We start from the raw sequence: 28,000 nt of genomic DNA on the forward strand, positions 1-28,000 counted from the left end.
AGTGTGGAGATGTCTCCTGAGGTGGTGGGGGCTGCTGTGGAGGTCACCTCTGTGGAGGTGACAGCAGTGGAGGTGGCTCCAGTGGTCGAGAAGAGTGTGGAGATGTCTCCTGAGGTGGTGGGGGCTGCTGTGGAGGTCACCTCTGTGGAGGTGACAGCAGTGGAGGTGGCTCCAGTGGTCGAGAAGAGTGTGGAGATGTCTCCTGAGGTGGTGGGGGCTGCTGTGGAGGTCACCTCTGTGGAGGTGACAGCAGTGGAGGTGGCTCCAGTGGTCGAGAAGAGTGTGGAGATGTCTCCTGAGGTGGTGGGGGCTGCTGTGGAGGTCACCTCAGTGGAGGTGACAGCAGTGGAGGGGGCTGTACTGGTGCTGAAGGCAGTGGAGGCGTCTCTGGAAGTGGTGGGGGCTGCTGTGGAGGTCACCTCTGTGGAGGTGACAGCAGTGGAGGTGGCTCCTGTGGTCGAGAAGTGTGTGGAGATGTCTCCTGAGGTGGTGGGGGCTGCTGTGGAGGTCACGTCTGTGGAGGTGACAGCAGTGGAGGTGGCTCCAGTGGTCGAGAAGAGTGTGGAGATGTCTCCTGAGGTGGTGGGGGCTGCTGTGGAGGTCACGTCTGTGGAGGTGACAGCAGTGGAGGTGGCTCCAGTGGTCGAGAAGAGTGTGGAGATGTCTCCTGAGGTGGTGGGGGCTGCTGTGGAGGTCACCTCTGTGGAGGTGACAGCAGTGGAGGTGGCTCCAGTGGTCGAGAAGAGTGTGGAGGCATCTCCTGAGGTGGTGGGGGCTGCTGTGGAGGTCACCTCTGTGGAGGTGACAGCAGTGGAGGTGGCTCCTGTGGTGGAGGAGGGAGTGGAGATGTCTCCTGAGGTGGTGGGGGCTGCTGTGGAGGTCACGTCTGTGGAGGTGACAGCAGTGGAGGTGGCTCCAGTGGTCGAGAAGAGTGTGGAGATGTCTCCTGAGGTGGTGGGGGCTGCTGTGGAGGTCACGTCTGTGGAGGTGACAGCAGTGGAGGTCGCTCCAGTGGTCGAGAAGAGTGTGGAGATGTCTCCTGAGGTGGTGGGGGCTGCTGTGGAGGTCACCTCTGTGGAGGTGACAGCAGTGGAGGGGGCTCTACTGGTACTGAAAGCAGTGGAGGCGTCTCTGGAAGTGGTGGGGGCCAAAGTGGTGGTCACCTCTGTGGAGGTGACAGCAGTGGAGGTGGCTCCTGTGGTGGAGGAGGGAGTGGTGGACTCTGCTGAGGCGGTGGGGGATGACATTGAGGTCACCTCTGTGGAGGTGACAGCAGTGGAGGTGGCTCCAGTGGTCGAGAAGAGTGTGGAGATGTCTCCTGAGGTGGTGGGGGCTGCTGTGGAGGTCACCTCTGTGGAGGTGACAGCAGTGGAGGTGGCTCCAGTGGTCGAGAAGAGTGTGGAGATGTCTCCTGAGGTGGTGGGGGCTGCTGTGGAGGTCAAGTCTGTGGAGGTGACAGCAGTGGAGGTGGCTCCAGTGGTCGAGAAGAGTGTGGAGATGTCTCCTGAGGTGGTGGGGCCTGCTGTGGAGGTCACCTCAGTGGAGGTGAGATCACTGGAGGGGGCTGTACTGGTGGTGAAGGCAGTGGAGGCGTCTCTGGAAGTGGTGGGGGCCAAAGTGGTGGTCACCTCACTGGAGGTGACAGCAGTGGAGGTGGCTCCAGTGGTCGAGAAGACCGTGGAGGCATCTCCTGAGGTGGTGGGGGCTGCTGTGGAGGTCGCCTCTGTGGAGGTGACAGCAGTGGAGGTGGCTCCAGTGGTCGAGAAGAGTGTGGAGATGTCTCCTGAGGTGGTGGGGGCTGCTGTGGAGGTCACCTCAGTGGAGGTGACAGCAGTGGAGGTGGCTCCTGTGGTCGAGAAGTGTGTGGAGATGTCTCCTGAGGTGGTGGGGGCTGCTGTGGAGGTCACGTCTGTGGAGGTGACAGCAGTGGAGGTGGCTCCAGTGGTCGAGAAGAGTGTGGAGATGTCTCCTGAGGTGGTGGGGGCTGCTGTGGAGGTCACCTCTGTGGAGGTGACAGCAGTGGAGGTGCCTCCAGTGGTCGAGAAGATTGTGGAGATGTCTCCTGAGGTGGTGGGGGCTGCTGTGGAGGTCACCTCAGTGGAGGTGAGATCACTGGAGGGGGCTGTACTGGTGGTGAAGGCAGTGGAGGCGTCTCTGGAAGTGGTGGGGGCCGAAGTGGTGGTCACCTCTGTGGAGGTGACAGCAGTGGAGGTGGCTCCAGTGGTCGAGAAGACCGTGGAGGCATCTCCTGAGGTGGTGGGGGCTGCTGTGGAGGTCACCTCTGTGGAGGTGACAGCAGTGGAGGGGGCTCTACTGGTGCTGAAGGCAGTGGAGGCGTCTCTGGAAGTGGTGGGGGCCAAAGTGGTGGTCACCCCTGTGGAGGTGACAGCAGTGGAGGTGGCTCCAGTGGTCGAGAAGAGTGTGGAGATGTCTCCTGAGGTGGTGGGGGCTGCTGTGGAGGTCACGTCTGTGGAGGTGACAGCAGTGGAGGTGGCTCCAGTGGTCGAGAAGAGTGTGGAGGCATCTCCTGAGGTGGTGGGGGCTGCTGTGGAGGTCAAGTCTGTGGAGGTGACAGCAGTGGAGGTGGCTCCAGTGGTCGAGAAGACCGTGGAGGCATCTCCTGAGGTGGTGGGGGCTGCTGTGGAGGTCACCTCTGTGGAGGTGACAGCAGTTGAGGTGGCTCCAGTGGTCGAGAAGAGTGTGGAGATGTCTCCTGAGGTGGTGGGGGCTGCTGTGGAGGTCACGTCTGTGGAGGTGACAGCAGTGGAGGTGGCTCCAGTGGTCGAGAAGAGTGTGGAGATGTCTCCTGAGGTGGTGGGGGCTGCTGTGGAGGTCACCTCTGTGGAGGTGACAGCAGTGGAGGGGGCTCTACTGGTGCTGAAGGCAGTGGAGGCGTCTCTGGAAGTGGTGGGGGCCAAAGTGGTGGTCACCTCTGTGGAGGTGACAGCAGTGGAGGGGGCTCTACTGGTGCTGAAGGCAGTGGAGGCGTCTCTGGAAGTGGTGGGGGCCAAAGTGGTGGTCACCTCTGTGGAGGTGACAGCAGTGGAGGTGGCTCCAGTGGTCGAGAAGAGTGTGGAGATGTCTCCTGAGGTGGTGGGGGCTGCTGTGGAGGTCACCTCTGTGGAGGTGACAGCAGTGGAGGTGGCTCCAGTGGTCGAGAAGACCGTGGAGGCATCTCCTGAGGTGGTGGGGGCTGCTGTGGAGGTCACGTCTGTGGAGGTGACAGCAGTGGAGGTGGCTCCAGTGGTCGAGAAGAGTGTGGAGATGTCTCCTGAGGTGGTGGGGGCTGCTGTGGAGGTCACGTCTGTGGAGGTGACAGCAGTGGAGGTGGCTCCAGTGGTCGAGAAGTGTGTGGAGATGTCTCCTGAGGTGGTGGGGGCTGCTGTGGAGGTCACCTCTGTGGAGGTGAGATCACTGGAGGGGGCTGTACTGGTGGTGAAGGCAGTGGAGGCGTCTCTGGAAGTGGTGGGGGCCAAAGTGGTGGTCACCTCTGTGGAGGTGACAGCAGTGGAGGTGGCTCCAGTGGTCGAGAAGACCGTGGAGGCATCTCCTGAGGTGGTGGGGGCTGCTGTGGAGGTCACCTCTGTGGAGGTGACAGCAGTGGAGGTGGCTCCAGTGGTCGAGAAGTGTGTGGAGATGTCTCCTGAGGTGGTGGGGGCTGCTGTGGAGGTCACCTCAGTGGAGGTGAGATCACTGGAGGGGGCTGTACTGGTGCTGAAGGCAGTGGAGGCGTCTCTGGAAGTGGTGGGGGCTGCTGTGGAGGTCACCTCTGTGGAGGTGACAGCAGTGGAGGTGGCTCCTGTGGTCGAGAAGTGTGTGGAGATGTCTCCTGAGGTGGTGGGGGCTGCTGTGGAGGTCACGTCTGTGGAGGTGACAGCAGTGGAGGTGGCTCCAGTGGTCGAGAAGAGTGTGGAGATGTCTCCTGAGGTGGTGGGGGCTGCTGTGGAGGTCACGTCTGTGGAGGTGACAGCAGTGGAGGTGGCTCCAGTGGTCGAGAAGAGTGTGGAGATGTCTCCTGAGGTGGTGGGGGCTGCTGTGGAGGTCACCTCTGTGGAGGTGACAGCAGTGGAGGGGGCTGTACTGGTGGTGAAGGCAGTGGAGGCGTCTCTGGAAGTGGTGGGGGCCAAAGTGGTGGTCACCTCTGTGGAGGTGACAGCAGTGGAGGTGGCTCCAGTGGTCGAGAAGAGTGTGGAGATGTCTCCTGAGGTGGTGGGGGCTGCTGTGGAGGTCACCTCTGTGGAGGTGACAGCAGTGGAGGTGGCTCCAGTGGTCGAGAAGAGTGTGGAGATGTCTCCTGAGGTGGTGGGGGCTGCTGTGGAGGTCAAGTCTGTGGAGGTGACAGCAGTGGAGGTGGCTCCAGTGGTCGAGAAGAGTGTGGAGATGTCTCCTGAGGTGGTGGGGGCTGCTGTGGAGGTCACCTCAGTGGAGGTGACAGCAGTGGAGGGGGCTGTACTGGTGGTGAAGGCAGTGGAGGCGTCTCTGGAAGTGGTGGGGGCCAAAGTGGTGGTCACCTCTGTGGAGGTGACAGCAGTGGAGGTGCCTCCAGTGGTCGAGAAGAGTGTGGAGATGTCTCCTGAGGTGGTGGGGGCTGCTGTGGAGGTCACCTCTGTGGAGGTGACAGCAGTGGAGGGGGCTCTACTGGTGCTGAAGGCAGTGGAGGCGTCTCTGGAAGTGGTGGGGGCTGCTGTGGAGGTCACCTCTGTGGAGGTGACAGCAGTGGAGGTGGCTCCAGTGGTCGAGAAGAGTGTGGAGATGTCTCCTGAGGTGGTGGGGGCTGCTGTGGAGGTCACCTCTGTGGAGGTGACAGCAGTGGAGGTGGCTCCAGTGGTCGAGAAGAGTGTGGAGATGTCTCCTGAGGTGGTGGGGGCTGCTGTGGAGGTCACCTCAGTGGAGGTGAGATCACTGGAGGGGGCTGTACTGGTGGTGAAGGCTGTGGAGGCGTCTCTGGAAGTGGTGGGGGCCAAAGTGGTGGTCACCTCTGTGGAGGTGACAGCAGTGGAGGTGGCTCCTGTGGTGGAGGAGGGAGTGGTGGACTCTGCTGAGGCGGTGGGGGATGACATTGAGGTCACGTCTGTGGAGGTGACAGCAGTGGAGGTGGCTCCAGTGGTCGAGAAGAGTGTGGAGATGTCTCCTGAGGTGGTGGGGGCTGCTGTGGAGGTCACCTCTGTGGAGGTGACAGCAGTGGAGGTGGCTCCAGTGGTCGAGAAGAGTGTGGAGGCATCTCCTGAGGTGGTGGGGGCTGCTGTGGAGGTCACCTCTGTGGAGGTGACAGCAGTGGAGGTGGCTCCTGTGGTGGAGGAGGGAGTGGAGATGTCTCCTGAGGTGGTGGGGGCTGCTGTGGAGGTCACGTCTGTGGAGGTGACAGCAGTGGAGGTGGCTCCAGTGGTCGAGAAGAGTGTGGAGATGTCTCCTGAGGTGGTGGGGGCTGCTGTGGAGGTCACGTCTGTGGAGGTGACAGCAGTGGAGGTCGCTCCAGTGGTCGAGAAGAGTGTGGAGATGTCTCCTGAGGTGGTGGGGGCTGCTGTGGTGGTCACCTCTGTGGAGGTGACAGCAGTGGAGGGGGCTCTACTGGTACTGAAAGCAGTGGAGGCGTCTCTGGAAGTGGTGGGGGCCAAAGTGGTGGTCACCTCTGTGGAGGTGACAGCAGTGGAGGTGGCTCCTGTGGTGGAGGAGGGAGTGGTGGACTCTGCTGAGGCGGTGGGGGATGACATTGAGGTCACCTCTGTGGAGGTGACAGCAGTGGAGGTGGCTCCAGTGGTCGAGAAGAGTGTGGAGATGTCTCCTGAGGTGGTGGGGGCTGCTGTGGAGGTCACCTCTGTGGAGGTGACAGCAGTGGAGGTGGCTCCAGTGGTCGAGAAGAGTGTGGAGATGTCTCCTGAGGTGGTGGGGGCTGCTGTGGAGGTCAAGTCTGTGGAGGTGACAGCAGTGGAGGTGGCTCCAGTGGTCGAGAAGAGTGTGGAGATGTCTCCTGAGGTGGTGGGGGCTGCTGTGGAGGTCACCTCAGTGGAGGTGAGATCACTGGAGGGGGCTCTACTGGTGGTGAAGGCAGTGGAGGCGTCTCTGGAAGTGGTGGGGGCCAAAGTGGTGGTCACCTCACTGGAGGTGACAGCAGTGGAGGTGGCTCCAGTGGTCGAGAAGACCGTGGAGGCATCTCCTGAGGTGGTGGGGGCTGCTGTGGAGGTCGCCTCTGTGGAGGTGACAGCAGTGGAGGTGGCTCCAGTGGTCGAGAAGAGTGTGGAGATGTCTCCTGAGGTGGTGGGGGCTGCTGTGGAGGTCACCTCTGTGGAGGTGACAGCAGTGGAGGTGGCTCCAGTGGTCGAGAAGAGTGTGGAGATGTCTCCTGAGGTGGTGGGGGCTGCTGTGGAGGTCACCTCAGTGGAGGTGACAGCAGTGGAGGTGGCTCCTGTGGTCGAGAAGTGTGTGGAGATGTCTCCTGAGGTGGTGGGGGCTGCTGTGGAGGTCACCTCTGTGGAGGTGACAGCAGTGGAGGGGGCTCTACTGGTGCTGAAGGCAGTGGAGGCGTCTCTGGAAGTGGTGGGGGCCAAAGTGCTGGTCACCTCTGTGGAGGTGACAGCAGTGGAGGGGGCTCCAGTGGTCGAGAAGAGTGTGGAGATGTCTCCTGAGGTGGTGGGGGCTGCTGTGGAGGTCACCTCTGTGGAGGTGACAGCAGTGGAGGTGGCTCCAGTGGTCGAGAAGTGTGTGGAGATGTCTCCTGAGGTGGTGGGGGCTGCTGTGGAGGTCACCTCTGTGGAGGTGACAGCAGTGGAGGTGGCTCCAGTGGTCGAGAAGAGTGTGGAGATGTCTCCTGAGGTGGTGGGGGCTGCTGTGGAGGTCAAGTCTGTGGAGGTGACAGCAGTGGAGGTGGCTCCAGTGGTCGAGAAGAGTGTGGAGATGTCTCCTGAGGTGGTGGGGGCTGCTGTGGAGGTCACCTCTGTGGAGGTGAGGTCACTGGAGGGGGCTGTACTGGTGGTGAAGGCAGTGGCGGCGTCTCTGGAAGTGGTGGGGGCCAAAGTGGTGGTCACCTCTGTGGAGGTGACAGCAGTGGAGGTGGCTCCAGTGGTCGAGAAGACCGTGGAGGCATCTCCTGAGGTGGTGGGGGCTGCTGTGGAGGTCACGTCTGTGGAGGTGACAGCAGTGGAGGTGGCTCCAGTGGTCGAGAAGAGTGTGGAGATGTCTCCTGAGGTGGTGGGGGCTGCTGTGGAGGTCACCTCAGTGGAGGTGAGATCACTGGAGGGGGCTGTACTGGTGCTGAAGGCAGTGGAGGCGTCTCTGGAAGTGGTGGGGGCCAAAGTGGTGGTCACCTCTGTGGAGGTGACAGCAGTGGAGGTGCCTCCAGTGGTCGAGAAGAGTGTGGAGATGTCTCCTGAGGTGGTGGGGGCTGCTGTGGAGGTCACGTCTGTGGAGGTTACAGCAGTGGAGGTGGCTCCAGTGGTCGAGAAGAGTGTGGAGATGTCTCCTGAGGTGGTGGGGGCTGCTGTGGAGGTCACCTCTGTGGAGGTGACAGCAGTGGAGGTGGCTCCAGTGGTCGAGAAGAGTGTGGAGATGTCTCCTGAGGTGGTGGGGGCTGCTGTGGAGGTCACCTCTGTGGAGGTGACAGCAGTGGAGGTGGCTCCAGTGGTCGAGAAGAGTGTGGAGATGTCTCCTGTGGTGGTGGGGGCTGCTGTGGAGGTCACCTCTGTGGAGGTGACAGCAGTGGAGGTGGCTCCAGTGGTCGAGAAGAGTGTGGAGATGTCTCCTGAGGTGGTGGGGGCTGCTGTGGAGGTCACCTCAGTGGAGGTGAGATCACTGGAGGGGGCTGTACTGGTGCTGAAGGCAGTGGAGGCGTCTCTGGAAGTGGTGGGGGCCAAAGTGGTGGTCACCTCTATGGAGGTGACAGCAGTGGAGGTGGCTCCAGTGGTCGAGAAGACCGTGGAGGCATCTCCTGAGGTGGTGGGGGCTGCTGTGGAGGTCACCTCTGTGGAGGTGACAGCAGTGGAGGGGTCTGTACTGGTGCTGAAGGCAGTGGAGGCGTCTCTGGAAGTGGTGGGGGCCAAAGTGGTGGTCACCTCTGTGGAGGTGACAGCAGTGGAGGTGGCTCCTGTGGTGGAGGAGGGAGTGGTGGACTCTGCTGAGGCGGTGGGGGATGACATTGAGGTCACCTCTGTGGAGGTGACAGCAGTGGAGGTGGCTCCAATGGTCGAGAAGAGTGTGGAGATGTCTCCTGTGGTGGTGGGGGCTGCTGTGGAGGTCACCTCTGTGGAGGTTACAGCAGTGGAGGTGCCTCCAGTGGTCGAGAAGAGTGTGGAGGCATCCCCTGAGGTGGTGGGGGCTGCTGTGGATGTCACGTCTGTGGAGGTGACAGCAGTGGAGGTGGCTCCAGTGGTCGAGAAGAGTGTGGAGATGTCTCCTGAGGTGGTGGGGGCTGCTGTGGAGGTCACCTCAGTGGAGGTGAGATCACTGGAGGGGGCTGTACTGGTGGTGAAGGCTGTGGAGGCGTCTCTGGAAGTGGTGGGGGCCAAAGTGGTGGTCACCTCTGTGGAGGTGACAGCAGTGGAGGTGGCTCCAGTGGTCGAGAAGAGTGTGGAGATGCCTCCTGAAGTGGTGGGGGCTGCTGTGGAGGTCACCTCTGTGGAGGTGACAGCAGTGGAGGTGGCTCCCGTGGTCGAGAAGAGTGTGGAGATGTCTCCTGAGGTGGTGGGGGCTGCTGTGGAGGTCACCTCTGTGGAGGTGACAGCAGTGGAGGTGGCTCCAGTGGTCGAGAAGAGTGTGGAGGCATCTCCTGAGGTGGTGGGGGCTGCTGTGGAGGTCACCTCTGTGGAGGTGACAGCAGTGGAGCTGGCTCCAGTGGTCGAGAAGAGTGTGGAGATGTCTCCTGAGGTGGTGGGGGCTGCTGTGGAGGTCACGTCTGTGGAGGTGACAGCAGTGGAGGTGGCTCCAGTGGTCGAGAAGAGTGTGGAGATGTCTCCTGAGGTGGTGGGGGCTGCTGTGGAGGTCACCTCAGTGGAGGTGACAGCAGTGGAGGTGGCTCCTGTGGTGGAGGAGGGAGTGGTGGACTCTGCTGAGGCGGTGGGGGATGACATTGAGGTCACCTCTGTGGAGGTGACAGCAGTGGAGGTGCCTCCAGTGGTCGAGAAGAGTGTGGAGAAGTCTTCTGAAGTGGTGGGGGCTGCTGTGGAGGTCACCTCAGTGGAGGTGAGATCACTGGAGGGGGCTGTACTGGTGGTGAACGCTGTAGAGGCGTCTCTGGAAGTGGTGGGGGCCAAAGTGGTGGTCACCTCTGTAGAGGTGACAGCAGTGGAGGTGGCTCCTGTGGTGGAGGAGGGAGTGGTGGACTCTGCTGAGGCGGTGGGGGATGACATTGAGGTCACCTCTGTGGAGGAGACAGCAGTGGAGGTGGCTCCAGTGGTCGAGAAGAGTGTGGAGATGTCTCCTGAGGTGGTGGGGGCTGCTGTGGAGGTCACCTCTGTGGAGGTGACAGCAGTGGAGGTGGCTCCAGTGGTCGAGAAGAGTGTGGAGATGTCTCCTGAGGTGGTGGGGGCTGCTGTGGAGGTCACCTCAGTGGAGGTGAGATCACTGGAGGGGGCTGTACTGGTGGTGAAGGCTGTGGAGGCGTCTCTGGAAGTGGTGGGGGCCAAAGTGGTGGTCACCTCTGTGGAGGTGACAGCAGTGGAGGTGCCTCCAGTGGTCGAGAAGAGTGTGGAGATGTCTCCTGAGGTGGTGGGGGCTGCTGTGGAGGTCACCTCTGTGGAGGTGACAGCAGTGGAGGTGGCTCCAGTGGTCGAGAAGAGTGTGGAGATGTCTCCTGAGGTGGTGGGGGCTGCTGTGGAGGTCACCTCTGTGGAGGTGACAGCAGTGGAGGTGGCTCCAGTGGTCGAGAAGAGTGTGGAGGCATCTCCTGAGGTGGTGGGGGCTGCTGTGGAGGTCACCTCACTGGAGGTGACAGCAGTGGAGGTGGCTCCAGTGGTCGAGAAGAGTGTGGAGATGTCTCCTGAGGTGGTGGGGGCTGCTGTCGAGGTCACCTCTGTGGAGGTGACAGCAGTGGATGTGGCTCCAGTGGTCGAGAAGAGTGTGGAGATGTCTCCTGAGGTGGTGGGGGCTGCTGTGGAGGTCACGTCTGTGGAGGTGACAGCAGTGGAGGTGGCTCCAGTGGTCGAGAAGAGTGTGGAGATGTCTCCTGAGGTGGTGGGGGCTGCTGTGGAGGTCACGTCTGTGGAGGTGACAGCAGTGGAGGTGGCTCCAGTGGTCGAGAAGAGTGTGGAGATGTCTCCTGAGGTGGTGGGGGCTGCTGTGGAGGTCACCTCAGTGGAGGTGAGATCACTGGAGGGGGCTGTACTGGTGCTGAAGGCAGTGGAGGCGTCTCTGGAAGTGGTGGGGGCCAAAGTGGTGGTCACCTCTGTGGAGGTGACAGCAGTTGAGGTGCCTCCAGTGGTCGAGAAGAGTGTGGAGATGTCTCCTGAGGTGGTGGGGGCTGCTGTGGAGGTCACCTCTGTGGAGGTGACAGCAGTGGAGGTGGCTCCAGTGGTCGAGAAGAGTGTGGAGATGTCTCCTGAGGTGGTGGGGGCTGCTGTGGAGGTCACCTCTGTGGAGGTGACAGCAGTGGAGGTGGCTCCAGTGGTCGAGAAGAGTGTGGAGATGTCTCCTGAGGTGGTGGGGGCTGCTGTGGAGGTCACCTCAGTGGAGGTGAGATCACTGGAGGGGGCTGTACTGGTGCTGAAGGCAGTGGAGGCGTCTCTGGAAGTGGTGGGGGCTGCTGTGGAGGTCACCTCTGTGGAGGTGACAGCAGTGGAGGTGGCTCCAGTGGTCGAGAAGAGTGTGGAGGCATCTCCTGAGGTGGTGGGGGCTGCTGTGGAGGTCACGTCTGTGGAGGTGACAGCAGTGGAGGTGGCTTCAGTGGTCGAGAAGAGTGTGGAGATGTCTCCTGAGGTGGTGGGGGCTGCTGTGGAGGTCACCTCTGTGGAGGTGACAGCAGTGGAGGTGGCTCCAGTGGTCGAGAAGAGTGTGGAGATGTCTCCTGAGGTGGTGGGGGCTGCTGTGGAGGTCACGTCTGTGGAGGTTACAGCAGTGGAGGTGGCTCCAGTGGTCGAGAAGAGTGTGGAGATGTCTCCTGAGGTGGTGGGGGCTGCTGTGGAGGTCACCTCTGTGGAGGTGACAGCAGTGGAGGTGGCTCCAGTGGTCGAGAAGAGTGTGGAGATGTCTCCTGAGGTGGTGGGGGCTGCTGTGGAGGTCACCTCTGTGGAGGTGACAGCAGTGGAGGTGGCTCCAGTGGTCGAGAAGAGTGTGGAGATGTCTCCTGAGGTGGTGGGGGCTGCTGTGGAGGTCACCTCAGTGGAGGTGAGATCACTGGAGGGGGCTGTACTGGTGCTGAAGTCAGTGGAGGCGTCTCTGGAAGTGGTGGGGACTGCTGTGGAGGTCACGTCTGTGGAGGTGACAGCAGTGGAGGTGGCTCCAGTGGTCGAGAAGAGTGTGGAGATGTCTCCTGAGGTGGTGGGGGCTGCTGTGGAGGTCACCTCAGTGGAGGTGAGATCACTGGAGGGGGCTGTACTGGTGCTGAAGGCAGTGGAGGCGTCTCTGGAAGTGGTGGGGGCCAAAGTGGTGCTCACCTCTGTGGAGGTGACAGCAGTGGAGGTGCCTCCAGTGGTCGAGAAGAGTGTGGAGATGTCTCCTGAGGTGGTGGGGGCTGCTGTGGAGGTCACGTCTGTGGAGGTGACAGCAGTGGAGGTGGCTCCAGTGGTCGAGAAGAGTGTGGAGATGTCTCCTGAGGTGGTGGGGGCTGCTGTGGAGGTCACCTCTGTGGAGGTGACAGCAGTGGAGGTGGCTCCAGTGGTCGAGAAGAGTGTGGAGATGTCTCCTGAGGTGGTGGGGGCTGCTGTGGAGGTCACGTCTGTGGAGGTGACAGCAGTGGAGGTGCCTCCAGTGGTCGAGAAGAGTGTGGAGATGTCTCCTGAGGTGGTGGGGGCTGCTGTGGAGGTCACGTCTCTGGAGGTGACAGCAGTGGAGGTGGCTCCAGTGGTCGAGAAGAGTGTGGAGATGTCTCCTGAGGTGGTGGGGGCTGCTGTGGAGGTCACCTCAGTGGAGGTGAGATCACTGGAGGGGGCTGTACTGGTGCTGAAGGCAGTGGAGGCGTCTCTGGAAGTGGTGGGGGCCAAAGTGGTGGTCACCTCTGTGGAGGTGACAGCAGTGGAGGTGCCTCCAGTGGTCGAGAAGAGTGTGGAGATGTCTCCTGAGGTGGTGGGGGCTGCTGTGGAGGTCACGTCTGTGGAGGTGACAGCAGTGGAGGTGGCTCCAGTGGTCGAGAAGAGTGTGGAGATATCTCCTGAGGTGGTGGGGGCTGCTGTGGAGGTCACGTCTGTGGAGGTGACAGCAGTGGAGGTGGCTCCAGTGGTCGAGAAGAGTGTGGAGATGTCTCCTGAGGTGGTGGGGGCTGCTGTGGAGGTCACCTCAGTGGAGGTGAGATCACTGGAGGGGGCTGTACTGGTGCTGAAGTCAGTGGAGGCGTCTCTGGAAGTGGTGGGGGCCAAAGTGGTGGTCACCTCTGTGGAGGTGACAGCAGTGGAGGTGGCTCCAGTGGTCGAGAAGAGTGTGGAGATGTCTCCTGAGGTGGTGGGGGCTGCTGTGGAGGTCACCTCAGTGGAGGTGAGATCACTGGAGGGGGCTGTACTGGTGCTGAAGGCAGTGGAGGCGTCTCTGGAAGTGGTGGGGGCCAAAGTGGTGGGCACCTCTGTGGAGGTGACAGCAGTGGAGGTGGCTCCAGTGGTCGAGAAGAGTGTGGAGATGTCTCCTGAGGTGGTGGGGGCTGCTGTGGAGGTCACGTCTGTGGAGGTTACAGCAGTGGAGGTGGCTCCAGTGGTCGAGAAGAGTGTGGAGATGTCTCCTGAGGTGGTGGGGGCTGCTGTGGAGGTCACCTCTGTGGAGGTGACAGCAGTGGAGGTGGCTCCAGTGGTCGAGAAGAGTGTGGAGATGTCTCCTGAGGTGGTGGGGGCTGCTGTGGAGGTCACGTCTGTGGAGGTGACAGCAGTGGAGGTGGCTCCAGTGGTCGAGAAGAGTGTGGAGATGTCTCCTGAGGTGGTGGGGGCTGCTGTGGAGGTCACCTCAGTGGAGGTGAGATCACTGGAGGGGGCTGTACTGGTGCTGAAGGCAGTGGAGGCGTCTCTGGAAGTGGTGGGGGCTGCTGTGGAGGTCACGTCTGTGGAGGTGACAGCAGTGGAGGTGGCTCCAGTGGTCGAGAAGAGTGTGGAGATGTCTCCTGAGGTGGTGGGGGCTGCTGTGGAGGTCACCTCAGTGGAGCTGAGATCACTGGAGGGGGCTGTACTGGTGCTGAAGGCAGTGGAGGCGTCTCTGGAAGTGGTGGGGGCCAAAGTGGTGGTCACCTCTGTGGAGGTGACAGCAGTGGAGGTGCCTCCAGTGGTCGAGAAGAGTGTGGAGATGTCTCCTGAGGTGGTGGGGGCTGCTGTGGAGGTCACCTCTGTGGAGGTGACAGCAGTGGAGGTGCCTCCAGTGGTCGAGAAGAGTGTGGAGATGTCTCCTGAGGTGGTGGGGGCTGCTGTGGAGGTCACCTCTGTGGAGGTGACAGCAGTGGAGGTGGCTCCAGTGGTCGAGAAGACCGTGGAGGCATCTCCTGAGGTGGTGGGGGCTGCTGTGGAGGTCACCTCTGTGGAGGTGACAGCAGTGGAGGTGGCTCCAGTGGTCGAGAAGAGTGTGGAGATGTCTCCTGAGGTGGTGGGGGCTGCTGTGGAGGTCACCTCAGTGGAGGTGAGATCACTGGAGGGGGCTGTACTGGTGCTGAAGTCAGTGGAGGCGTCTCTGGAAGTGGTGGGGGCCAAAGTGGTGGTCACCTCTGTGGAGGTGACAGCAGTGGAGGTGGCTCCAGTGGTCGAGAAGAGTGTGGAGATGTCTCCTGAGGTGGTGGGGGCTGCTGTGGAGGTCACGTCTGTGGAGGTGACAGCAGTGGAGGTGGCTCCAGTGGTCGAGAAGAGTGTGGAGATGTCTCCTGAGGTGGTGGGGGCTGCTGTGGAGGTCACCTCTGTGGAGGTGACAGCAGTGGAGGTGGCTCCAGTGGTCGAGAAGAGTGTGGAGATGTCTCCTGAGGTGGTGGGGGCTGCTGTGGAGGTCACCTCAGTGGAGGTGAGATCACTGGAGGGGGCTGTACTGGTGCTGAAGGCAGTGGAGGCGTCTCTGGAAGTGGTGGGGGCCAAAGTGGTGGTCACCTCTGTGGAGGTGACAGCAGTGGAGGTGCCTCCAGTGGTCGAGAAGAGTGTGGAGATGTCTCCTGAGGTGGTGGGGGCTGCTGTGGATGTCACCTCTGTGGAGGTGACAGCAGTGGAGGTGGCTCCAGTGGTCGAGAAGAGTGTGGAGATGTCTCCTGAGGTGGTGGGGGCTGCTGTGGAGGTCACCTCAGTGGAGGTGAGATCACTGGAGGGGGCTGTACTGGTGCTGAAGGCAGTGGAGGCGTCTCTGGAAGTGGTGGGGGCCAAAGTGGTGGTCACCTCTGTGGAGGTGACAGCAGTGGAGGTGGCTCCAGTGGTCGAGAAGAGTGTGGAGATGTCTCCTGAGGTGGTGGGGGCTGCTGTGGAGGTCACGTCTGTGGAGGTGACAGCAGTGGAGGTGGCTCCAGTGGTCGAGAAGAGTGTGGAGATATCTCCTGAGGTGGTGGGGGCTGCTGTGGAGGTCACGTCTGTGGAGGTGACAGCAGTGGAGGTGGCTCCAGTGGTCGAGAAGAGTGTGGAGATGTCTCCTGAGGTGGTGGGGGCTGCTGTGGAGGTCACCTCAGTGGAGGTGAGATCACTGGAGGGGGCTGTACTGGTGGTGAAGGCTGTGGAGGCGTCTCTGGAAGTGGTGGGGGCCAAAGTGGTGGTCACCTCTGTGGAGGTGACAGCAGTGGAGGTGCCTCCAGTGGTCGAGAAGAGTGTGGAGATGTCTCCTGAGGTGGTGGGGGCTGCTGTGGAGGTCACCTCTGTGGAGGTGACAGCAGTGGAGGTGGCTCCAGTGGTCGAGAAGAGTGTGGAGATGTCTCCTGAGGTGGTGGGGGCTGCTGTGGAGGTCACCTCTGTGGAGGTGACAGCAGTGGAGGTGGCTCCAGTGGTCGAGAAGAGTGTGGAGGCATCTCCTGAGGTGGTGGGGGCTGCTGTGGAGGTCACCTCACTGGAGGTGACAGCAGTGGAGGTGGCTCCAGTGGTCGAGAAGAGTGTGGAGATGTCTCCTGAGGTGGTGGGGGCTGCTGTGGAGGTCACCTCTGTGGAGGTGACAGCAGTGGATGTGGCTCCAGTGGTCGAGAAGAGTGTGGAGATGTCTCCTGAGGTGGTGGGGGCTGCTGTGGAGGTCACGTCTGTGGAGGTGACAGCAGTGGAGGTGGCTCCAGTGGTCGAGAAGAGTGTGGAGATGTCTCCTGAGGTGGTGGGGGCTGCTGTGGAGGTCACCTCAGTGGAGGTGAGATCACTGGAGGGGGCTCTACTGGTGCTGAAGGCAGTGGAGGCGTCTCTGGAAGTGGTGGGGGCCAAAGTGGTAGTCACCTCTGTGGAGGTGACAGCAGTTGAGGTGCCTCCAGTGGTCGAGAAGAGTGTGGAGATGTCTCCTGAGGTGGTGGGGGCTGCTGTGGAGGTCACCTCTGTGGAGGTGACAGCAGTGGAGGTGGCTCCAGTGGTCGAGAAGAGTGTGGAGATGTCTCCTGAGGTGGTGGGGGCTGCTGTGGAGGTCACCTCTGTGGAGGTGACAGCAGTGGAGGTGGCTCCAGTGGTCGAGAAGAGTGTGGAGATGTCTCCTGAGGTGGTGGGGGCTGCTGTGGAGGTCACGTCTGTGGAGGTGACAGCAGTGGAGGTGCCTCCAGTGGTCGAGAAGAGTGTGGAGATGTCTCCTGAGGTGGTGGGGGCTGCTGTGGAGGTCACCTCTGTGGAGGTGACAGCAGTGGAGGTGGCTCCAGTGGTCGAGAAGAGTGTGGAGATGTCTCCTGAGGTGGTGGGGGCTGCTGTGGAGGTCACCTCAGTGGAGGTGAGATCACTGGAGGGGGCTGTACTGGTGCTGAAGTCAGTGGAGGCGTCTCTGGAAGTGGTGGGGACTGCTGTGGAGGTCACGTCTGTGGAGGTGACAGCAGTGGAGGTGGCTCCAGTGGTCGAGAAGAGTGTGGAGATGTCTCCTGAGGTGGTGGGGGCTGCTGTGGAGGTCACCTCAGTGGAGGTGAGTTCACTGGAGGGGGCTGTACTGGTGCTGAAGGCAGTGGAGGCGTCTCTGGAAGTGGTGGGGGCCAAAGTGGTGCTCACCTCTGTGGAGGTGACAGCAGTGGAGGTGCCTCCAGTGGTCGAGAAGAGTGTGGAGGCATCTCCTGAGGTGGTGGGGGCTGCTGTGGAGGTCACGTCTGTGGAGGTGACAGCAGTGGAGGTGGCTCCAGTGGTCGAGAAGAGTGTGGAGATGTCTCCTGAGGTGGTGGGGGCTGCTGTGGAGGTCACCTCTGTGGAGGTGACAGCAGTGGAGGTGGCTCCAGTGGTCGAGAAGAGTGTGGAGATGTCTCCTGAGGTGGTGGGGGCTGCTGTGGAGGTCACCTCAGTGGAGGTGAGATCACTGGAGGGGGCTGTACTGGTGCTGAAGGCAGTGGAGGCGTCTCTGGAAGTGGTGGGGGCCAAAGTGGTGGTCACGTCTGTGGAGGTGACAGCAGTGGAGGTGGCTCCAGTGGTCGAGAAGAGTGTGGAGATGTCTCCTGAGGTGGTGGGGGCTGCTGTGGAGGTCACGTCTGTGGAGGTTACAGCAGTGGAGGTGGCTCCAGTGGTCGAGAAGAGTGTGGAGATGTCTCCTGAGGTGGTGGGGGCTGCTGTGGAGGTCACCTCTGTGGAGGTGACAGCAGTGGAGGTGGCTCCAGTGGTCGAGAAGAGTGTGGAGATGTCTCCTGAGGTGGTGGGGGCTGCTGTGGAGGTCACGTCTGTGGAGGTGACAGCAGTGGAGGTGCCTCCAGTGGTCGAGAAGAGTGTGGAGATGTCTCCTGAGGTGGTGGGGGCTGCTGTGGAGGTCACGTCTGTGGAGGTGACAGCAGTGGAGGTGGCTCCAGTGGTCGAGAAGAGTGTGGAGATGTCTCCTGAGGTGGTGGGGGCTGCTGTGGAGGTCACCTCAGTGGAGGTGAGATCACTGGAGGGGGCTGTACTGGTGCTGAAGGCAGTGGAGGCGTCTCTGGAAGTGGTGGGGGCCAAAGTGGTGGTCACCTCTGTGGAGGTGACAGCAGTGGAGGTGCCTCCAGTGGTCGAGAAGAGTGTGGAGATGTCTCCTGAGGTGGTGGGGGCTGCTGTGGAGGTCACGTCTGTGGAGGTGACAGCAGTGGAGGTGGCTCCAGTGGTCGAGAAGAGTGTGGAGATATCTCCTGAGGTGGTGGGGGCTGCTGTGGAGGTCACGTCTGTGGAGGTGACAGCAGTGGAGGTGGCTCCAGTGGTCGAGAAGAGTGTGGAGATGTCTCCTGAGGTGGTGGGGGCTGCTGTGGAGGTCACCTCAGTGGAGGTGAGATCACTGGAGGGGGCTGTACTGGTGCTGAAGGCAGTGGAGGCGTCTCTGGAAGTGGTGGGGGCTGCTGTGGAGGTCACGTCTGTGGAGGTGACAGCAGTGGAGGTGGCTCCAGTGGTCGAGAAGACCGTGGAGGCATCTCCTGAGGTGGTGGGGGCTGCTGTGGAGGTCACCTCTGTGGAGGTGACAGCAGTGGAGGTGGCTCCAGTGGTCGAGAAGAGTGTGGAGATGTCTCCTGAGGTGGTGGGGGCTGCTGTGGAGGTCACCTCAGTGGAGGTGAGATCACTGGAGGGGGCTGTACTGGTGCTGAAGTCAGTGGAGGCGTCTCTGGAAGTGGTGGGGGCCAAAGTGGTGGTCACCTCTGTGGAGGTGACAGCAGTGGAGGTGCCTCCAGTGGTCGAGAAGAGTGTGGAGATGTCTCCTGAGGTGGTGGGGGCTGCTGTGGAGGTCACGTCTGTGGAGGTGACAGCAGTGGAGGTGGCTCCAGTGGTCGAGAAGAGTGTGGAGATGTCTCCTGAGGTGGTGGGGGCTGCTGTGGAGGTCACCTCTGTGGAGGTGACAGCAGTGGAGGTGGCTCCAGTGGTCGAGAAGAGTGTGGAGATGTCTCCTGAGGTGGTGGGGGCTGCTGTGGAGGTCACCTCAGTGGAGGTGAGATCACTGGAGGGGGCTGTACTGGTGCTGAAGGCAGTGGAGGCGTCTCTGGAAGTGGTGGGGGCCAAAGTGGTGGTCACCTCTGTGGAGGTGACAGCAGTGGAGGTGCCTCCAGTGGTCGAGAAGAGTGTGGAGATGTCTCCTGAGGTGGTGGGGGCTGCTGTGGAGGTCACCTCTGTGGAGGTTACAGCAGTGGAGGTGCCTCCAGTGGTCGAGAAGAGTGTGGAGATGTCTCCTGAGGTGGTGGGGGCTGCTGTGAAGGTCACCTCTGTGGAGGTGACAGCAGTGGAGGTGGCTCCAGTGGTCGAGAAGAGTGTGGAGATGTCTCCTGAGGTGGTGGGGGCTGCTGTGGAGGTCACCTCAGTGGAGGTGAGATCACTGGAGGGGGCTGTACTGGTGCTGAAGGCAGTGGAGGCGTCTCTGGAAGTGGTGGGGGCCAAAGTGGTGGTCACCTCTGTGGAGGTGACAGCAGTGGAGGTGGCTCCAGTGGTCGAGAAGAGTGTGGAGATGTCTCCTGAGGTGGTGGGGGCTGCTGTGGAGGTCACGTCTGTGGAGGTTACAGCAGTGGAGGTGGCTCCAGTGGTCGAGAAGAGTGTGGAGATGTCTCCTGAGGTGGTGGGGGCTGCTGTGGAGGTCACCTCTGTGGAGGTGACAGCAGTGGAGGTGGCTCCAGTGGTCGAGAAGAGTGTGGAGATGTCTCCTGAGGTGGTGGGGGCTGCTGTGGAGGTCACCTCTGTGGAGGTGACAGCAGTGGAGGTGCCTCCAGTGGTCGAGAAGAGTGTGGAGATGTCTCCTGAGGTGGTGGGGGCTGCTGTGGAGGTCACGTCTGTGGAGGTGACAGCAGTGGAGGTGGCTCCAGTGGTCGAGAAGAGTGTGGAGATGTCTCCTGAGGTGGTGGGGGCTGCTGTGGAGGTCACCTCAGTGGAGGTGAGATCACTGGAGGGGGCTGTACTGGTGCTGAAGGCAGTGGAGGCGTCTCTGGAAGTGGTGGGGGCTGCTGTGGAGGTCACGTCTGTGGAGGTGACAGCAGTGGAGGTGGCTCCAGTGGTCGAGAAGAGTGTGGAGATGTCTCCTGAGGTGGTGGGGGCTGCTGTGGAGGTCACCTCAGTGGAGGTGAGATCACTGGAGGGGGCTGTACTGGTGCTGAAGGCAGTGGAGGCGTCTCTGGAAGTGGTGGGGGCCAAAGTGGTGGTCACCTCTGTGGAGGTGACAGCAGTGGAGGTGCCTCCAGTGGTCGAGAAGAGTGTGGAGATGTCTCCTGAGGTGGTGGGGGCTGCTGTGGAGGTCACCTCTGTGGAGGTGACAGCAGTGGAGGTGCCTCCAGTGGTCGAGAAGAGTGTGGAGATGTCTCCTGAGGTGGTGGGGGCTGCTGTGGAGGTCACCTCACTGGAGGTGACAGCAGTGGAGGTGGCTCCAGTGGTCGAGAAGAGTGTGGAGATGTCTCCTGAGGTGGTGGGGGCTGCTGTGGAGGTCACCTCAGTGGAGGTGAGATCACTGGAGGGGGCTGTACTGGTGCTGAAGGCAGTGGAGGCGTCTCTGGAAGTGGTGGGGGCCAAAGTGGTGGTCACCTCTGTGGAGGTGACAGCAGTGGAGGTGGCTCCAGTGGTCGAGAAGAGTGTGGAGATGTCTCCTGAGGTGGTGGGGGCTGCTGTGGAGGTCACGTCTGTGGAGGTTACAGCAGTGGAGGTGGCTCCAGTGGTCGAGAAGAGTGTGGAGATGTCTCCTGAGGTGGTGGGGGCTGCTGTGGAGGTCACGTCTGTGGAGGTGACAGCAGTGGAGGTGGCTCCAGTGGTCGAGAAGAGTGTGGAGATGTCTCCTGAGGTGGTGGGGGCTGCTGTGGAGGTCACGTCTGTGGAGGTGACAGCAGTGGAGGTGGCTCCAGTGGTCGAGAAGAGTGTGGAGATGTCTCCTGAGGTGGTGGGGGCTGCTGTGGAGGTCACCTCAGTGGAGGTGAGATCACTGGAGGGGGCTGTACTGGTGCTGAAGGCAGTGGAGGCGTCTCTGGAAGTGGTGGGGGCCAAAGTGGTGGTCACCTCTGTGGAGGTGACAGCAGTGGAGGTGCCTCCAGTGGTCGAGAAGAGTGTGGAGATGTCTCCTGAGGTGGTGGGGGCTGCTGTGGAGGTCACCTCTGTGGAGGTGACAGCAGTGGAGGTGGCTCCAGTGGTCGAGAAGAGTGTGGAGATGTCTCCTGAGGTGGTGGGGGCTGCTGTGGAGGTCACCTCTGTGGAGGTGACAGCAGTGGAGGTGGCTCCAGTGGTCGAGAAGAGTGTGGAGGCATCTCCTGAGGTGGTGGGGGCTGCTGTGGAGGTCACCTCACTGGAGGTGACAGCAGTGGAGGTGGCTCCAGTGGTCGAGAAGAGTGTGGAGATGTCTCCTGAGGTGGTGGGGGCTGCTGTGGAGGTCACCTCTGTGGAGGTGACAGCAGTGGAGGTGGCTCCAGTGGTCGAGAAGAGTGTGGAGATGTCTCCTGAGGTGGTGGGGGCTGCTGTGGAGGTCACCTCTGTGGAGGTGACAGCAGTGGAGGGGGCTCCAGTGGTCGAGAAGAGTGTGGAGATGTCTCCTGAGGTGGTGGGGGCTGCTGTGGAGGTCACCTCTGTGGAGGTGACAGCAGTGGAGGTGCCTCCAGTGGTCGAGAAGAGTGTGGAGGCATCTCCTGAGGTGGTGGGGGCTGCTGTGGAGGTCACCTCACTGGAGGTGACAGCAGTGGAGGTGGCTCCAGTGGTCGAGAAGAGTGTGGAGATGTCTCCTGAGGTGGTGGGGGCTGCTGTGGAGGTCACCTCTGTGGAGGTGACAGCAGTGGAGGTGGCTCCAGTGGTCGAGAAGAGTGTGGAGATGTCTCCTGAGGTGGTGGGGGCTGCTGTGGAGGTCACCTCTGTGGAGGTGACAGCAGTGGAGGTGCCTCCAGTGGTCGAGAAGAGTGTGGAGGCATCTCCTGAGGTGGTGGGGGCTGCTGTGGAGGTCACCTCACTGGAGGTGACAGCAGTGGAGGTGGCTCCAGTGGTCGAGAAGAGTGTGGAGATGTCTCCTGAGGTGGTGGGGGCTGCTGTGGAGGTCACGTCTGTGGAGGTGACAGCAGTGGAGGTGGCTCCAGTGGTCGAGAAGAGTGTGGAGATGTCTCCTGAGGTGGTGGGGGCTGCTGTGGAGGTCACCTCTGTGGAGGTGACAGCAGTGGAGGGGGCTCTACTGGTGGTGAAGGCAGTGGAGGCGTCTCTGGAAGTGGTGGGGGCCAAAGTGGTGGTCACCTCTGTGGAGGTGACAGCAGTGGAGGTGGCTCCAGTGGTCGAGAAGAGTGTGGAGGCATCTCCTGAGGTGGTGGGGGCTGCTGTGGAGGTCACCTCTGTGGAGGTGACAGCAGTGGAGGTGGCTCCAGTGGTCGAGAAGAGTGTGGAGATGTCTCCTGAGGTGGTGGGGGCTGCTGTGGAGGTCACCTCTGTGGAGGTGACAGCAGTGGAGGTGGCTCCTGTGGTGGAGGAGGGAGTGGTGGACTCTGCTGAGGCGGTGGGGGATGACATTGAGGTCACCTCTGTGGAGGTGACAGCAGTGGAGGTGGCTCCAGTGGTCGAGAAGAGTGTGGAGATGTCTCCTGTGGTGGTGGGGGCTGCTGTGGAGGTCACCTCTGTGGAGGTGACAGCAGTGGAGGTGGCTCCAGTGGTCGAGAAGACCGTGGAGGCATCTCCTGAGGTGGTGGGGGCTGCTGTGGAGGTCACCTCTGTGGAGGTGACAGCAGTGGAGGGGGCTCTACTGGTGCTGAAGGCAGTGGAGGCGTCTCTGGAAGTGGTGGGGGCCAAAGTGGTGGTCACCTCTGTGGAGGTGACAGCAGTGGAGGTGGCTCCTGTGGTCGAGAAGAGTGTGGAGATGTCTCCTGAGGTGGTGGGGGCTGCTGTGGAGGTCACCTCTGTGGAGGTGACAGCAGTGGAGGTGGCTCCAGTGGTCGAGAAGAGTGTGGAGATGTCTCCTGAGGTGGTGGGGGCTGCTGTGGAGGTCACCTCTGTGGAGGTGACAGCAGTGGAGGTGGCTCCAGTGGTCGAGAAGAGTGTGGAGATGTCTCCTGAGGTGGTGGGGGCTGCTGTGGAGGTCACGTCTGTGGAGGTGACAGCAGTGGAGGTGGCTCCAGTGGTCGAGAAGAGTGTGGAGATGTCTCCTGAGGTGGTGGGGGCTGCTGTGGAGGTCACCTCTGTGGAGGTTACAGCAGTGGAGGTGGCTCCAGTGGTCGAGAAGACCGTGGAGGCATCTCCTGAGGTGGTGGGGGCTGCTGTGGAGGTCACCTCTGTGGAGGTGACAGCAGTGGAGGGGGCTCTACTGGTGCTGAAGGCAGTGGAGGCGTCTCTGGAAGTGGTGGGGGCCAAAGTGGTGGTCACCTCTCTGGAGGTGACAGCAGTGGAGGTGGCTCCAGTGGTCGAGAAGAGTGTGGAGATGTCTCCTGAGGTGGTGGGGGCTGCTGTGGAGGTCACCTCTGTGGAGGTGACAGCAGTGGAGGTGGCTCCAGTGGTCGAGAAGAGTGTGGAGATGTCTCCTGAGGTGGTGGGGGCTGCTGTGGAGGTCACGTCTGTGGAGGTGACAGCAGTGGAGGTGGCTCCAGTGGTCGAGAAGAGTGTGGAGATGTCTCCTGAGGTGGTGGGGGCTGCTGTGGAGGTCACCTCTGTGGAGGTGACAGCAGTGGAGGTGGCTCCAGTGGTCGAGAAGAGTGTGGAGATGTCTCCTGAGGTGGTGGGGGCTGCTGTGGAGGTCACGTCTGTGGAGGTGACAGCAGTGGAGGTGGCTCCAGTGGTCGAGAAGAGTGTGGAGATGTCTCCTGAGGTGGTGGGGGCTGCTGTGGAGGTCACCTCTGTGGAGGTGACAGCAGTGGAGGTGGCTCCAGTGGTCGAGAAGAGTGTGGAGATGTCTCCTGAGGTGGTGGGGGCTGCTGTGGAGGTCACCTCTGTGGAGGTGACAGCAGTGGAGGGGGCTCTACTGGTGCTGAAGGCAGTGGAGGCGTCTCTGGAAGTGGTGGGGGCCAAAGTGGTGGTCACCTCTGTGGAGGTGACAGCAGTGGAGGTGGCTCCAGTGGTCGAGAAGAGTGTGGAGATGTCTCCTGAGGTGGTGGGGGCTGCTGTGGAGGTCACCTCTGTGGAGGTGACAGCAGTGGAGGTGGCTCCAGTGGTCGAGAAGAGTGTGGAGATGTCTCCTGAGGTGGTGGGGGCTGCTGTGGAGGTCACGTCTGTGGAGGTGACAGCAGTGGAGGTGGCTCCAGTGGTCGAGAAGAGTGTGGAGATGTCTCCTGAGGTGGTGGGGCTGCTGTGGAGGTCACCTCTGTGGAGGTGACAGCAGTGGAGGGGGCTGTACTGGTGGTGAAGGCTGTGGAGGCGTCTCTGGAAGTGGTGGGGGCCAAAGTGGTGGTCACCTCTGTGGAGGTGACAGCAGTGGAGGTGGCTCCAGTGGTCCGAGACGAGTGTGGAGGCATCTCCTGAGGTGGTGGGGTCTGCTGTGGAGGTCACCTCTGTGGAGGTGACAGCAGTGGAGGTGGCTCCAGTGGTCGAGAAGAGTGTGGAGATGTCTCCTGAGGTGGTGGGGGCTGCTGTGGAGGTCACCTCAGTAGAGGTGAGATCACTGGAGGGGGCTGTACTGGTGGTGAAGGCAGTGGAGGCGTCTCTGGAAGTGGTGGGGGCCAAAGTGGTGGTCACCTCTGTGGAGGTGACAGCAGTGGAGGTGGCTCCAGTGGTCGAGAAGAGTGTGGAGATGTCTCCTGAGGTGGTGGGGGCTGCTGTGGAGGTCACCTCTGTGGAGGTGACAGCAGTGGAGGTGGGCCTCCAGTGGTCGAGAAAGACCGTGGAGGCATCTCCTGAGGTGGTGGGGGCTGCTGTGGAGGTCACGTCTGTGGAGGTGACAGCAGTGGAGGTGGCTCCAGTGGTCGAGAAGAGTGTGGAGATGTCTCCTGAGGTGGTGGGGGCTGCTGTGGAGGTCACGTCTGTGGAGGTGACAGCAGTGGAGGTGGCTCCAGTGGTCGAGAAGAGTGTGGAGATGTCTCCTGAGGTGGTGGGGGCTACTGTGGAGGTCACCTCAGTGGAGGTGAGATCACTGGAGGGGGCTCTACTGGTGGTAAAGGCAGTGGAGGCGTCTCTGGAAGTGGTGGGGGCCAAAGTGGTGGTCACCTCTGTGGAGGTGACAGCAGTGGAGGTGGCTCCAGTGGTCGAGAAGACCGTGGAGGCATCTCCTGAGGTGGTGGGGGCTGCTGTGGAGGTCACCTCTGTGGAGGTGACAGCAGTGGAGGTGGCTCCAGTGGTCGAGAAGAGTGTGGAGGCATCTCCTGAGGTGGTGGGGGCTGCTGTGGAGGTCAACTCTGTGGAGGTGACAGCAGTGGAGGTGGCTCCAGTGGTCGAGAAGAGTGTGGAGATGTCTCCTGAGGTGGTGGGGGCTGCTGTGGAGGTCACGTCTGTGGAGGTGACAGCAGTGGAGGTGGCTCCAGTGGTCGAGAAGAGTGTGGAGATGTCTCCTGAGGTGGTGGGGGCTGCTGTGGAGGTCACCTCTGTGGAGGTGACAGCAGTGGAGGTGGCTCCAGTGGTCGAGAAGAGTGTGGAGATGTCTCCTGAGGTGGTGGGGGCTGCTGTGGAGGTCACCTCAGTGGAGGTGACAGCAGTGGAGGGGGCTGTACTGGTGGTGAAGGCTGTGGAGGCGTCTCTGGAAGTGGTGGGGGCCAAAGTGGTGGTCACCTCTGTGGAGGTGACAGCAGTGGAGGTGGCTCCAGTGGTCGAGAAGTGTGTGGAGATGTCTCCTGAGGTGGTGGGGGCTGCTGTGGAGGTCACCTCTGTGGAGGTGACAGCAGTGGAGGTGGCTCCAGTGGTCGAGAAGAGTGTGGAGATGTCTCCTGAGGTGGTGGGGCTGCTGTGGAGGTCACGTCTGTGGAGGTGACAGCAGTGGAGGTGGCTCCAGTGGTCGAGAAGAGTGTGGAGATGTCTCCTGAGGTGGTGGGGGCTGCTGTGGAGGTCACCTCAGTGGAGGTGAGATCACTGGAGGGGGCTCTACTGGTGGTAAAGGCAGTGGAGGCGTCTCTGGAAGTGGTGGGGGCCAAAGTGGTGGTCACCTCTGTGGAGGTGACAGCAGTGGAGGTGGCTCCAGTGGTCGAGAAGAGTGTGGAGGCATCTCCTGAGGTGGTGGGGGCTGCTGTGGAGGTCAACTCTGTGGAGGTGACAGCAGTGGAGGTGGCTCCAGTGGTCGAGAAGAGTGTGGAGATGTCTCCTGAGGTGGTGGGGGCTGCTGTGGAGGTCACCTCTGTGGAGGTGACAGCAGTGGAGGTGGCTCCAGTGGTCGAGAAGAGTGTGGAGATGTCTCCTGAGGGGTGGGGGCTGCTGTGGAGGTCACCTCAGTGGAGGTGACAGCAGTGGAGGGGGCTGTACTGGTGGTGAAGGCTGTGGAGGCGTCTCTGGAAGTGGTGGGGGCCAAAGTGGTGGTCACCTCTGTGGAGGTGACAGCAGTGGAGGTGGCTCCAGTGGTCGAGAAGTGTGTGGAGATGTCTCCTGAGGTGGTGGGGGCTGCTGTGGAGGTCACCTCTGTGGAGGTGACAGCAGTGGAGGTGGCTCCAGTGGTCGAGAAGAGTGTGGAGATGTCTCCTGAGGTGGTGGGGGCTGCTGTGGAGGTCAACTCTGTGGAGGTGACAGCAGTGGAGGTGGCTCCAGTGGTCGAGAAGAGTGTGGAGATGTCTCCTGAGGTGGTGGGGGCTGCTGTGGAGGTCACCTCAGTGGAGGTGAGATCACTGGAGGGGGCTCTACTGGTGGTAAAGGCAGTGGAGGCGTCTCTGGAAGTGGTGGGGGCCAAAGTGGTGGTCACCTCTGTGGAGGTGACAGCAGTGGAGGTGGCTCCAGTGGTCGAGAAGAGTGTGGAGGCATCTCCTGAGGTGGTGGGGGCTGCTGTGGAGGTCAACTCTGTGGAGGTGACAGCAGTGGAGGTGGCTCCAGTGGTCGAGAAGAGTGTGGAGATGTCTCCTGAGGTGGTGGGGGCTGCTGTGGAGGTCACCTCTGTGGAGGTGACAGCAGTGGAGGTGGCTCCAGTGGTCGAGAAGAGTGTGGAGATGTCTCCTGAGGTGGTGGGGGCTGCTGTGGAGGTCACCTCAGTGGAGGTGACAGCAGTGGAGGGGGCTGTACTGGTGGTGAAGGCTGTGGAGGCGTCTCTGGAAGTGGTGGGGGCCAAAGTGGTGGTCACCTCTGTGGAGGTGACAGCAGTGGAGGTGGCTCCAGTGGTCGAGAAGTGTGTGGAGATGTCTCCTGAGGTGGTGGGGGCTGCTGTGGAGGTCACCTCTGTGGAGGTGACAGCAGTGGAGGTGGCTCCAGTGGTCGAGAAGAGTGTGGAGATGTCTCCTGAGGTGGTGGGGGCTGCTGTGGAGGTCACGTCTGTGGAGGTGACAGCAGTGGAGGTGGCTCCAGTGGTCGAGAAGAGTGTGGAGATGTCTCCTGAGGTGGTGGGGGCTGCTGTGGAGGTCACCTCAGTGGAGGTGAGATCACTGGAGGGGGCTGTACTGGTGGTGATGGCAGTGGAGGCGTCTCTGGAAGTGGTGGGGGCCAAAGTGGTGGTCACCTCTGTGGAGGTGACAGCAGTGGAGGTGGCTCCAGTGGTCGAGAAGAGTGTGGAGGCATCTCCTGAGGTGGTGGGGGCTGCTGTGGAGGTCAACTCTGTGGAGGTGACAGCAGTGGAGGTGGCTCCAGTGGTCGAGAAGAGTGTGGAGATGTCTCCTGAGGTGGTGGGGGCTGCTGTGGAGGTCACCTCAGTGGAGGTGAGATCACTGGAGGGGGCTGTACTGGTGCTGAAGGCAGTGGAGGCGTCTCTGGAAGTGGTGGGGGCCAAAGTGGTGGTCACCTCACTGGAGGTGACAGCAGTGGAGGTGGCTCCAGTGGTCGAGAAGAGTGTGGAGATGTCTCCTGAGGTGGTGGGGCTGCTGTGGAGGTCACCTCTGTGGAGGTGACAGCAGTGGAGGTGGCTCCAGTGGTCGAGAAGACCGTGGAGGCATCTCCTGAGGTGGTGGGGGCTGCTGTGGAGGTCACCTCTGTGGAGGTGACAGCAGTGGAGGTGGCTCCAGTGGTCGAGAAGAGTGTGGAGATGTCTCCTGAGGTGGTGGGGGCTGCTGTGGAGGTCACCTCAGTGGAGGTGACAGCAGTGGAGGTGGCTCCAGTGGTCGAGAAGAGTGTGGAGATGTCTCCTGAGGTGGTGGGGGCTGCTGTGGAGGTCACGTCTGTGGAGGTGACAGCAGTGGAGGTGGCTCCAGTGGTCGAGAAGAGTGTGGAGATGTCTCCTGAGGTGGTGGGGGCTGCTGTGGAGGTCACCTCTGTGGAGGTGACAGCAGTGGAGGGGGCTCTACTGGTGCTGAAGGCAGTGGAGGCGTCTCTGGAAGTGGTGGGGGCCAAAGTGGTGGTCACCTCTTTGGAGGTGACAGCAGTGGAGGTGGCTCCAGTGGTCGAGAAGAGTGTGGAGATGTCTCCTGAGGTGGTGGGGGCTGCTGTGGAGGTCACCTCTGTGGAGGTGACAGCAGTGGAGGTGGCTCCAGTGGTCGAGAAGAGTGTGGAGATGTCTCCTGAGGTGGTGGGGGCTGCTGTGGAGGTCACGTCTGTGGAGGTGACAGCAGTGGAGGTGGCTCCAGTGGTCGAGAAGAGTGTGGAGATGTCTCCTGAGGTGGTGGGGGCTGCTGTGGAGGTCACGTCTGTGGAGGTGACAGCAGTGGAGGTGGCTCCAGTGGTCGAGAAGAGTGTGGAGATGTCTCCTGAGGTGGTGGGGGCTGCTGTGGAGGTCACCTCAGTGGAGGTGAGATCACTGGAGGGGGCTGTACTGGTGCTGAAGGCAGTGGAGGCGTCTCTGGAAGTGGTGGGGTCCAAAGTGGTGGTCACCTCTGTGGAGGTGACAGCAGTGGAGGTGGCTCCAGTGGTCGAGAAGAGTGTGG

At 61.4% G+C, this 28,000-nt stretch overlaps 1 protein-coding gene across 1 annotated transcript; it reads right to left on the reverse strand.

Moving 5' to 3' along the window:
• Positions 1-2,465: 2,465 nt before the first annotated feature.
• On the reverse strand, positions 2,466-24,418 carry LOC143173967 (uncharacterized; the record flags this gene model as incomplete). Its single annotated transcript, XM_076364070.1, has 13 exons — positions 2,466-2,594; positions 6,162-6,233; positions 7,278-7,322; positions 8,022-8,153; positions 8,991-9,086; positions 9,789-9,866; positions 10,347-10,391; positions 13,632-13,676; positions 18,810-18,881; positions 19,239-19,286; positions 20,112-20,342; positions 20,709-20,756; positions 24,300-24,418. Coding segments are annotated over 13 exons (1,160 nt in total), but the record flags the coding sequence as incomplete, so codon positions are not given.
• Positions 24,419-28,000: the final 3,582 nt, after the last annotated feature.

The sequence above is a fragment of the Aptenodytes patagonicus genome, unplaced genomic scaffold (genome assembly GCF_965638725.1).
Source record: "Aptenodytes patagonicus unplaced genomic scaffold, bAptPat1.pri.cur scaffold_535, whole genome shotgun sequence".
NCBI classification, from domain to species: domain Eukaryota; kingdom Metazoa; phylum Chordata; class Aves; order Sphenisciformes; family Spheniscidae; genus Aptenodytes; species Aptenodytes patagonicus.